The sequence below is a fragment of the Arachis hypogaea genome, chromosome 3 (assembly GCF_003086295.3).
Source record: "Arachis hypogaea cultivar Tifrunner chromosome 3, arahy.Tifrunner.gnm2.J5K5, whole genome shotgun sequence".
Taxonomy (NCBI): domain Eukaryota; kingdom Viridiplantae; phylum Streptophyta; class Magnoliopsida; order Fabales; family Fabaceae; genus Arachis; species Arachis hypogaea.
This window is the reverse complement of record NC_092038.1, coordinates 66,640,574-66,652,638: the sequence shown is the minus strand read 5'-3', so window position 1 is coordinate 66,652,638 and position 12,065 is coordinate 66,640,574. Positions and strand designations below refer to the sequence as shown.

General features: G+C 37.9%; 2 protein-coding genes across 2 annotated transcripts; both read right to left on the bottom strand.

Annotated features, from left to right (window-relative positions):
- Positions 1-5,503: 5,503 nt before the first annotated feature.
- Positions 5,504-6,673, bottom strand: LOC112790765 (uncharacterized). The gene is made up of 3 exons (XM_025833309.3): positions 6,151-6,673; positions 5,824-6,066; positions 5,504-5,724 (listed from the first exon to the last, which is right to left on the bottom strand). The coding sequence occupies exons 1-3, from the start codon at positions 6,366-6,368 to the stop codon at positions 5,598-5,600; spliced, it is 588 nt and encodes a 195-aa protein (XP_025689094.1). The 5' UTR covers positions 6,369-6,673; the 3' UTR covers positions 5,504-5,597.
- A 1,339-nt stretch (positions 6,674-8,012) lies between these two features.
- LOC112790766 (F-box protein SKIP8) lies at positions 8,013-11,063 on the bottom strand. Its single transcript, XM_025833310.3, has 3 exons — positions 9,965-11,063; positions 8,867-9,063; positions 8,013-8,360 (listed from the first exon to the last, which is right to left on the bottom strand). The coding sequence occupies exons 1-3, from the start codon at positions 10,418-10,420 to the stop codon at positions 8,108-8,110; spliced, it is 906 nt and encodes a 301-aa protein (XP_025689095.1). The 5' UTR covers positions 10,421-11,063; the 3' UTR covers positions 8,013-8,107.
- Positions 11,064-12,065: the final 1,002 nt, after the last annotated feature.

The window sequence follows — 12,065 nt, the reverse complement described above, 5'->3', positions numbered from 1 at the left end:
TACAAAGTCAATGAGGTCTCAGGAAAAGGTTATTATAAAGTGACCGACCTGAACGGCACCGAGTTACCAAGGTCGTGGCATGCTTGTAATATGAAAAGGTACTATAGTTAAAAGCGAACTCTACTCCCTGATGTACTCTTTTCCCAACTTCATGATTTTTTTCCAAAATCAAAGGCTTTTTTCTGGAGGAGGGTTTTTAACGAGGCATCATAGTAGGGGCTAAGGGAAATAGACTGTCAAAAACCCTTAGTAGCAATAAAGTATCTCCCCAATTAATAAAGATCTTTTTCATCTTACAAATATCTCTTAAATTCCTTTTTTTGTTGTTTTCTCTTTCTTTCGACGAAACGCACCGACTTAAGCTCGATAAAACGTGAAAATCCCATGAACCGACCTAGATGGTCGTCAGGATAAAACGACGAGGTACAAGTCGGTGTAAAGAAGTTATAGAAGTTGATCATGAGGAACTCGGAAACATTCCGACTCATAAGTCGAAATGAAAAACCGAGTAAAACGAAAATGAATCACGAAAGTAGCCTAAGTCATGAAAACTCAATATATCAAAATTGAGTACTAGGAATAACAAAAGAGATCGAAAAACCCAAGAAAAGCTTAAAAGCTGTCCTAAAAATCCTTGAAAACAAAAAGGTTTAAAAAGACAGACAAGCCAAGAGTTTTTAGAAAAGATTAAAGAAACTTCTGAAACCAGAAAAGCATGCACGCATAAAGGTAACTTAAACCCTTATCCAGAAAAAGGTATTATAAAGTGTTTTGTTTACGGCCTTAAAAGGCAAAAAAATTGTTCAAAACATCACCGTCAACACAAATAAAGAGTTTTAAAAAAAAAGGAACCCACAGGCCGGGCCCCCAAATAGCCAACAAAAATTACTTTTTTAGAGGAGTAGACGGATCACCACCACTAGAGTCAGGAAGAGCGCCACCAGGACCAGGAAGAGAGACATCCACAGGAGATGAAGAGGAGGTTAGAGGAACGATAGAAGAGCTCGGAGCGTCCTTAGGGCGAGGAGGGGACTCAATGATCCTTTGCCCCCGAGTCTTCAATTCTGACTCGGAAACGATCACAGGGGCAGGAGGATCCACAATGGCACCATCAATGACAACTTTGTCAGGATCCAAAGGAGAAAGATCCAAGTCAGGAGCAATGACTCCGACTTGCTCCTTGAAAATCCTCCAAGCCTCCTCGGCGCCATTAGCAATAGAGTCCTCCAACTCAGCATATGCATTCCGAGAATTCAGCAAATCCTTCCTCACAGACACAAGATCTTGAAATAAACTCTGGTAACTCTCCTGTGCTGCTTTCCTCAAACCCGCCTCCATGTTGCATTGGGCCTGCAACTTACTCTCCTTCTCCCGAAGGCTATCTCTCTCCTCCCTCAGCTTAGCGACCTCCTCCTTCAACTCCCTCTCATGCTCTTGATAAGTAAGAAGCCTTCCCTCCAGCTCCTCAACCTTCGAGGTTAACCCCAAAGAGCTGAGAGGAGTCTTCTCAAAAATATCCAAGAGTTTGCCACAAACACTCGCCGCCCTGAAACTCTCCTCAGCCAGAGTGGTAAGGTGGTTCCGAACAGAGACATCATCCATACTTAAATGAGGATAGATGTTCTTTCGAACGAATGCAAGAGCATCCGCCTTAACCCCACCGTCAAAAGAAGAGCCAGACTCTAAAATCTTGCGCTTCTTCTTCTCCGGCTCAGGAAGAAGTCGGCCGGAGGGGAGCGGCCGAGACAAAGCTGAAGAAGAAATCATAATGGGCTGGGAAGGAGTCCCCGTGTTCTGGGGAGGAGGAGAGATGATCGCCCTGGTGCCACCAGTCCTAGCCCGAGACCTCGCCTTAGCCTCCTGGACTCTTTGGTAAGACTCCTGAGCATTCTTCCTCGCCATATCTGCAAAAGAAACAATTAGCAAAAACAACAAGTCGTCAAACCTCAAAGTCGGCAGATACAAGTCGGAAATAAGAAATATATATATATAAGCTACCTAGTTGCGACCGAACAAAAGTCGGCGATCCCTGGAAAAATTTTCTAGTATCCAAATATGGGGCCTTCCCCCACACTTCTCGGAGAAACCCCACAATGGCCGCCTCCACCTCGTCTAGGTCGTCCAGACCGTATTTCTCACAGGGTGAGGCCTCCAACCAATACAGGGGAAACGAGGGGAAGAATTCTCATCCAAGAAAAAGGGGTGGTGACCCTCTACAGCTTGAACTTTGAAAAAATAATTTTTGAAGTCGTGGAAGGATTCGTCAAAAAGGGTGAAAATTCTCTGACCTTGTATGGCTCGGAAAGACACCCATTGCTGCTTGTTATTTAGCCCACTGAAGGGCTTAGTCATGTGGAAAAGATAGAAGAAAATCCTCAAAGAGGTCGGAAAGTCCAAAGCGTGACTAATAAATTGGTAAATTTTCAGAAAACCCCAAGAATTGGGGTGAAGTTGGGTAGGGGCAACTCGACAGTGGCGTAAAACAGCCATTTCAAATTCAGAAAACGGAAGAAAAACACCCAAACGGGTAATCATGCTCTCATACATAACGAAAAAATAAGGGGCCGCTTCATTGGCCCTCCCAAAGCAAACCCGGTCTTCTGGACCTAGGACTACCAACTCATACTTCGGCTCATCCTCCTCAGAAGTACAAATTCTGTGGCGGGTACGAAGATGGGTGATAAACTCAGTATCAACCGAAGGTTCCTCCCCTAGGACTGTGACATCGACCCACTGGGAAAGGATATCTACGGAAGCCATTTCTTTTCTTAAAAAAGGTGACAAAAACCTACAAGGAAAAAAGAAAAGAAAAATAAAAAAAAATACGGTCTCTAAAGGGAGGGAATACGGAACCAAACAGAAATCTACAAACCAACCTACTTATCTACAAAGTAAAAGCATGCAAATATAAGGCATGTTACAGAAGAAGAAAAAGCGAACCTTTATCTGAAAATGAAGGTTGGAAGAAGCGAAAGTCTTCGGAACACAAGAGTGCAGCACGAACCAATGAAGATGAGATTTGAAAAATCGCAGAAACGAAACAATGAAAGAGAGAGAAAGTATTTATAAGCACGTTAGGGGCATAATGATAAAAGCGAGGCAGTCATTAATGAGAATGCACTGTTACCAAGGCCATCAATCCCTACGCACATCCCTAACGGACACGACGCTTGATTAGACGTAACTGTCAGAACCAAAAGGCTACGAAAAGTCACGTCAGTTTCAGACCATCACGTTGGTCCTCCTACAAGTCGACTACAACCCCAAGTAGAATACTCGAACCCAAATCTTGAAAAGAAAATTGGACTCGAGTAGGTATACTGTTAATACCCTGGCCCAATAATAAAGGCCCATGATCAAGCAAAAGGTCTAATCCAAAGGGTTGGGCCTCACCTAGTACCAATCTTCGTCTTATGAAGTCGGTACTCACCACGACTTGCTCTAAAGAAGTCGGGTATGAGGGTTAGCTGGCAGATAAACACTCATTCAAATGAGTAACTGCCCCAAGAATCTCTCTAACTACTTCACAGAGCCATATCTTAACCTCCCTAAGATAAAGGGACGGTTAACACCCTAAAAGGGTGGCACTACTCCAACGGTGGTTATTGGTTCACCACTATAAATACGCTGACACCCCTCAGGTATCTCTAAGTCCCAATACATTCTAAACCTGCTAACACCCTTGCTGACTTAGGCATCGGAGTGTCTTTGCAGGTACCACCCCCCATTCCTTCACGAGCACAAGTCGGATGGAGGCCCCCGAGTTGCAGACCCACTTGAAAGCCTCCTCCTTCATACGTTTGGGCCAACCAACGCCATCCAGCCCATCAATCTCCGGTTACCCATCGTAACAAATGCAAAATCACTTCTGCGTTCATGAATCAAAAATTTGCCAAACCAAAAATTACAGCTTTCAAGATATCTAAACGTACTTCTTCTCTTTGAACGTAGTTGCCAAACACATCGTAAATGTTTGATGGTAAGCGATAGAAGAATCAAATTGTGTAACCAAAAGGATTATTTAAAGACTTATAAAATAATAAAAATTTAAAGGGCATAAAATGTCTAATCTAAATTTTATTAAAGATCAATTTGCATATATACTTTTAAATTATTTAGGTTTTACCTATTATGCAGAAAAGGTCTGCTACACATACAAGTCTTTTTGATTTACAAGTCTTACAAGTTGGCACAAGTCCAACGAAACACACGTGCATTACTCCCACGTTCAAGAGTAAATATACGCAAAGCGCGCTATTCACCATGCATTATGAATTCTTCTTCTTCCTCCATGAAAACAAGTTCTTGACAAATTTGTTCGATCTCCTTCGTGCGTTATCTCTTCGCCTTTTCATTCGTTGTTTTACCTGCGTTTATCACTAGTATTCTTGCTTCATTTTTTTTTCGATTTTCATAATTTCTGAAATCAAACTTTGAAGTCGTTTTGAAGATAATGGAACTTCAGAAACACACCCAAACGATTACAGAAATACACCCAAACGATTACAAAAATTCACCCAAACGATTATAGAAATACACCCAAAGGATTACAAAAATACACCCAAAGGATTTAAGAAATACACCCAAAATTCGTTGAAATACACCTTATGCATAATTCAGAACTCTTTCTCATTCTCATCCTCATCTTCTGTTACTTCTTCATTTTTTTATTTCATATTCTCATAATTCTTTTTTGGAGTAAAAACTCAAACAAAGAAGAAAAAATACATAATGTTGCAAAATCAAAAGAAGAACGAGAAGAAATACGACGATGAAGATGAAACAATTCAAAAACGATTTCAAAGCTTGATGTCAAAAACAATGGAAATCGAGAATAACGAAGAAAAAAACACAAAGAAAAGCACGTAAATGAAGGAAAAAGAGAAGTCTAAGAAATTCGAAAAAGGAAATAAAATCCTTTCAAAAATTAAAAATCTATTAGAGATGTGTTTGAGCGTAATATGAATTAGAGAACTTGTAAGACTTATATAGCAGAATCACTTATATGTAGAGATTAATCCTATGCAGAAACAGTATAGTATTGTCTAATAAAATATTGCATGTGTAAACATTTTAAGATAACAACCGGCTGAATAATACTAAACAGGATGCTATTGTGACATAGATGTAATGGTTTATTAGTAGTACATAAAAACTAAATCATGATATATGTATAACTGAGAAATCGAGAGGATTTCCCTGCAGAAGTCGAGTAGTGGAGATGATGAGCAATAATATGTATATAATACTTCTGTTTTTCACACTTAAAACGTATTGAAATTAAATTAGTTTGAATTATAAAAGAATAAGAAACCAACAAAAATATAATCTGGAGAGAGATAGAGAGGTATCAACCCATGAACCCTTTTTTCCCTGGCAAGATCTGCAATTTCTCCCCTGCTGGACGTTGTAGAGCTCCTTATAACTTATACTTAAAATGGAGAAACTCTTAATGTAGTTAAGATCTTGAATTAAACATATAAACCGTTGCTTAATACTAAGATTTTTGAAGTTATGTTTGCTCTAATAGAAACCGAAAGAAGTATTACATGGTTGCATTACATCGGCATAATTTAATGTAATGAGAGTAAGAGTATTTATATTTGCGGAATAGTGAATGAGTGTACGAGTGTAGAGCAGAACAACCGAAGCAGAACCACATTGAGCAATGCAGTGAGTGTGAAGGCTATTATCTCTGATTTCTTGGGGTCTTGCTTCTTGTTGCTGAAAACATTACCAGGCAAGCAGCGAAACAACGAGGTCAGCACAGAAAATCATGATTGAGGGTCCTCAACCCTAAACCCTAACTCATCAAATACATACCTTATCGGGTTGGAGTCGGTGGGAGAGGAAGAGGGGGTAGGGCCACGGCCGAAGGCAACCTCGTCCATGCTTTGTCCGTATCGGCGATAGCGACCACCGGAGGCCACGAAACCCGGGCATGGTCTATAAGCTTTAATGGGCCACCAACCAAATCCAGGAACAGTGGCAATCCCACCCTGCATCCTTCCTTCACCGTTGCACCCTTTCTCTACCTCTTCTCTTCCACATGCCTTACAACCCCCGCTGTCACCCACCCAATCCCACTCAGTTATCATATAGTACCGATACAATGACATGGCAAAATCATCATAGCTATAGGTACCTTACCTCTGTGTGGTGCCGTATCCAGATTCATCAGGATCCCCAACCACTGAAGAAGAAGAAGAAGAAGAAGAACTCGGTGAAGGCGAGCACAGAGCAACAAATGACTTAGAAGAAAGATGGTAAGAGATTGTTTGACATGAGGTATTATGCTTGTTCAATCGGGCATGAGGCTGAATAGGAAGAGGGAGAGAAGATGGAACCGAGAAAAGAGCTATATTCATTCTCTTTCTCTCACTCTCTGGCTGGATAACGCGCACCACTCTTTTATCTTCAACATTCTCAAGTCTCAAGCCCTTTAATTTTGAGGTGCTAGCTTACTCACAGTCACCACTAACCACTAAAATATACCCATCCTGTCCCTGGGCCTGCCTCCCTCTAATATCTTCTAATTAACACGATCGACTCATCTCATGTTTCCTCGCATCACACCCAGCTTTTTCCTTCTAGCATAAAAGAATCCATTTTTCTTGTAGTATAAAAGATAAGATCTCTGTTTTTTTAAGGATAGGGAATTATTTTGGTTCTCAATATTACGGTGGAATCTTAATTTAATCTCTAATATTTTAAACGTTTTTAGTTTTAAATTTTTTTAAATATCTTATTTTAATCTCAACAAAATTTTAAACAAGTTTAATATTATTATACTATTAAATTTAAAATAAACAATTCACATGTTAAAAAGCCAGTATTTGATTTTAATAAATAAAATCGATAACAATTATTAACATAAAAATTTTTTCTTTGATTTAAGTTGATGATTGATTGTTAGAATTTAGAATTTTGTACACAAAGGAAATTGAGAAAAAAAGTATTATAAGAAGGTTTTCGTTATGAATTTGGATTATCTAAATTTTAAATTTTTACTTTAGAGGGTAAAATGTGATTTCTCACCCTTGAATGATTTTTCTCTTAGTTCCATCTATAAAATAAATGGTGAGATATCACTCTTTATCATTTAAAGTCAAATTCAAAATTTAGAAAATCATATAAAAGAAGACATGACTTAACTAGTAACGTTGTTATCATCTATCACTTGTTAACATCTATCATGTCATCATATTGAACATGTTTAAAACTTTTTGGGACATAAATAAGACGTTTAAAACGTTAAAAACTAAATTATAATTTAGTCCAAATGTTGTAGACTAAAATAATATTTTTTTTTATTTTTATTTTTTTATTAACCATTTTAAATACAAAAAATAGAAAATATATAAGAGGTATAAATATAGATATAACATTCCCCTTGGTTAAAAATACTAATCCATCCTCGACCAAATTACATTTTTAAGACGTGCTATTTTCAAGATTTTTGCATTAAAATATACAAATTTAAGTTCAAATAGATTATCTTTTTGTGCTTTCGGCTTTTATCATACAGAAAATCTATCATCAACTTTCTTTTTAATCATAGCATTGTTAACGTTTTCAATACTTGTACATTTGTACCAATACCACCTGTTCAAAAACGGTAATAATCAAGCTTTACATTCAAAGCATGGTTAGCATAGGATTGATTGTTGAATTTTCAGCAAAAACAAGGAAAAAAAAAAAGATGCACGCCTCTAGTAGTATGAACAACAAAAATGGAGAATGCTTTGTGCATTTGCTCTCGTGACTACACTGCACAGCACAACCTTGGTTTTCAGTTTTCACATGTCTTGCCTTAACCTAAAGTTTCGGTGCCAGATAACTCCTCAATGACATTGACAGGCAATGCCTTCCAAGTTCCAACTCTTCTTTTGTTTTTACTTTAACCCACCACTTACCACTGTACTTATAAACTTTCTGGCGCCATTGCAACTTCTTGTCTTATATACAGTATGAAAATGGAACTCAATGAAAAATTAATAGAAAAAAAAAGATTTTCCAGAGAAATCACTAAAATTTAAGTAACTTGCTTCTCCAAATAAAATCGCCTTTGGTAACCAGTATCAGACATAACAATGTATCACTATATTTATCCATGCACAATATGTTGCTCCACCTCACCGTTCATCACAGAACTGTGATGATGAACCATATACCACCGTCCATTGTGGGACTCAAAGACATTGGTAACGTTAAATGGTCCGGTATCCATGTCAACATATGTTTTCATGGTGACCCAAGCCATGTCCGTCAAGACCCGAGCACGTACATCCCGAACCTGAAAGTTTAATCCTTGCTCCCAGTTGAACATAATTTGCCAACTCTGCATTACCGCGTTATACCTGTGGCATAGGTAATTGCATTATTGAACATATATTTGTCCGCTAGTGTGGCAGAAGTTGGACAAAAGAAAAGATGCAACTCCACAACTTTAAAACAAGCTGTTTATGGAATAAATAGGATCAGTTTTAAAAAATAGAATAAAATAAATTCACAAATTCATCAAAATCCTCATATATCAGGAGTGTCAAGCTCCAAATTAGCTCTAAAACTAGCTTTGTTAGCCAAAAACTAGTTCCTAGAGTGTGCAGTCAATACTAACAGGAACTTTGGTGGCATGCTTGATGAAATGTGATCTAATTCAACTATAAGCCCCCCAAGAACGTACGTGAAATTTACATACATGAGACTGAGACCTCAAAAACAATCTTTTCAATTTTCAGACCATAGCAAGCACACAAGAAGTCAACCCGAGAATGTCCAAAAAATATGAGAAAGACACTGCCAGTGCAGTTGGTAAATTTAAAGAAAAAGCGGATTCAACCATTTAAGAAACAAAAAGGCATACCCTGAAAAGAGTTCTCCTGAGGCATGAATGCACTTCACGTAATCTGCGTTTAGCCAAAAACGACTCATTGATTGAAGAGACTTATCTCTTACAATGTTGAAGAATTCTGTATTAATATTCACAATTGCTCTTGTTGCAGCATAGTATGCCTTCCACCCATTACTTGGTGTAATAGTATCTTGTTCCAATGTGAAGTCCTGAAGAAAAAATAATTTCAAAAAGGTTATGTCTGAAGAAACATGGTGGATAAAAATGAGAATGATGAAACTCAACTGAAAAATACAATGAAAGATCATGCACGTCCTCAGTAATCAGTTTGATGGGACAAATTAGACGGTATTAATAGTTTCTACCAATTTGCTTTGTGGCCATATATAATCAGTTCCCCTGAACTATTCCATAGTTCTACATCTACTGCCTTAATATATATATATATTTTCAAAATTATAATTGACGGAGGAGAGGAAAGTAGAAAGTAGGCTTATTTGGATTTCATAGATTTACTTAGAGAAAGGAGGGAAATGTCATGCAACAGATAAACCCCTTGTTCCTCCCCCTAAAGAGAAGGTTGAAAACCCAATTCAGTATGCCTCCTACAATTCCCATATTTAGTTCTTCCTACCAAGACAAGTATGTCTCCTCCTTTCATACAGTCCATATTGAACATTTTAGGGGAAAGAAAACAACAAACAGCAAATGTATTACCATTAAGTCATGAACAACCAAAGTGACAAATTGATGATCTTTTCTCTCCCTAAGACCTACGGCGGTATTTTGAAAGCAGCCAAATCTCAACTATGCATATGAATTCTTAAAATCAAAGCAGCTAATATTTTCTTTTTTGATATGATCAGCTAATATTTAATAACACTCTAAGACAGAACACATAAAATTTCAGAAAATCCCATTGGAATGTCAGCGGCATTATTGATACCCTACAAAGAGGAAATAATAAAACATCACAGGAATCAGAAAATCCTAGTAGTGACTACTGAGGCATCTAGTTGCACATTATTCAAACATTATAAACACTTCAATTCAGACACCCACCTATAGATAATTAGGTCAAGAAATAAATAGGTTGAGAATTGAATTCACCTTGTGATAGAGGGCCTTCCAGGCATTGTCATCGTTGGCAGCCTTTCGCATCAAAGAATTGGTCATAGAAAGACGACACAAGCTTGGATAATCCAAATAACTGAGGGCATGAGTCGTAATCTCCGGAACCAATTCCTCCATCATCGACGACGACCCTGTGCGCCGCTCCGCCAGCACCGCCGGGGCAACGGGAGCTGGGACGGGAGGAGTGGGGTCGAGCATTTGGGCAGCGCCGCCGTTCAAGTAGGGGGCGGAATCGGAGGGCGAAACGGTACCGTTGCAGGAGCAGCCAGAATCGCGGTGGTTCTTGGAATGAAAAGGTGCGAATTTGGAGAGGGGAGAAGAGAGAGAGGATGATCTGAGGAGTGAGAAGATGGCGAGGAAGAAGCAGAGAGCGGTTACAGTAACGGCGATGAGGAATGGCTCCGACAAGACAGTGACAGAGGAAATCTCCATTCATAGGACATTAAAACTTGGAATTCCCACAACAACATCAAAAACCCTAACTTCGTTCTTCTCAGTGAGTGAGTGAGTGCCCCTCGCATCACATCGCAACTAGTAGTAGTAGGGCTGTTGTGAGTATTAATTGGTGCCAAACCCAAACCCTAACTCTGTTTTAATTTTTCGGGGGTTATTGGAATTTGAGCGTTAGAAAAGAGAAATTTAGAAAAAGAATTCAATTAAGTAACAGCGGCAGAAGCAGAGGCAGCAGAGGGCTGAGAGAGAGGTGGTGCTGACTCACAAACTGACTGAAACCGCTGCAGCCACTACTGCATTGCGGTTGCCTTCGGTCAAATACAGGCCCCTCTGTATATTTCACTTTTCTTGATTTTCTTCTCCACAAACAAATAGATCAAACCAACGGTTTCAAAATTTTAACATTTTAATTACTAAATGTTTCTGCATGCCTCCATCCACCATGCTTATGGACTAGGAATAAAACGGATCATTGAGTATTTGTCTATTTGAGTGTTTTTTAAAATAAATAAATGTGAATGATTAAACTATAACTCTTTTATAAAAATAAATCTTTAACATTTACTCTTTTTTTTTCTTCTATAAAAAATAAGGGCCGAGGGAGAGACGGGTGGGATGCAGCATAAGGTTTAGGATATTCAACTACTATATAATTCAAGAAAAAAAAAAACTACTATATAATTATTCACTTAAAAGAAGCTGTACAATAAGTCAATAACACAATATAATAAGAGTGTAAGAAACTAAAATGAAAATAGTAAAAAAATTACATTCTGTATAAAAGTTATTTTTCAACTTAAAATTATTAGTAATACACTTTCAGTGTTATTTTATTTTAACTTTTTCTGAAAATATTTGAACTAGAGTTTTTTTTTTTCACGTATTGGTATACATTTTATAAAAAAAAATAGAATTTCAACACCTTTTTCTTTTACTTCTTTAAAAAATATAATTGGCGCAATTACAAGTATTTCAACAGTTGCGCTGTGCATTGGAGTCATTATATCATTATATGTAAATCTTACTGCTGTACATTGTGACTCTATTATGGCCTGTAATAATTAAGTTGCCGTCAATTTGGATAAATATGTACTTATTGTACTGTAATGAAGATATAGCAATAGCAATAGCAGTTGCATTGCGAATTAGCCGCGGATGACAATCTAAGTCCTAACTCCTAAGGAAGTGACAAAAAAGAATCAGTTAATTCTAATGTGTTTCTCACCGTTTCTCGCTGTATGCACTATTTTATTTTCTTTGCAACATGATACTATATATTAATATATGACAACCATGTGGTTTGTTGCTGATGCTTGCAAAAGTTCCAATTTCGTAGAGTAAATTCCCATAATAGTCCTTGAGATTCAGGTCGTTACTCGATGTGATTTTTGAGATTCCAATTGCACCATTATAGTCCTTCAGATATGATTTTGGGCACTATAATATTTTTGATCATCTTTCCGGTGATGAGTCATCATCGACACTCTAACGTGTCACGAAGTTACCATGCTGGAGAGAGCCAAAACGTTGGCGTTTTGGTTTGGCGTCCCATTTTGTTAAAAACATCATCGTTCTAGTCAAAATAAAAATGTTAAACGAGTTTGATTAAACACTCTCCCTTCAC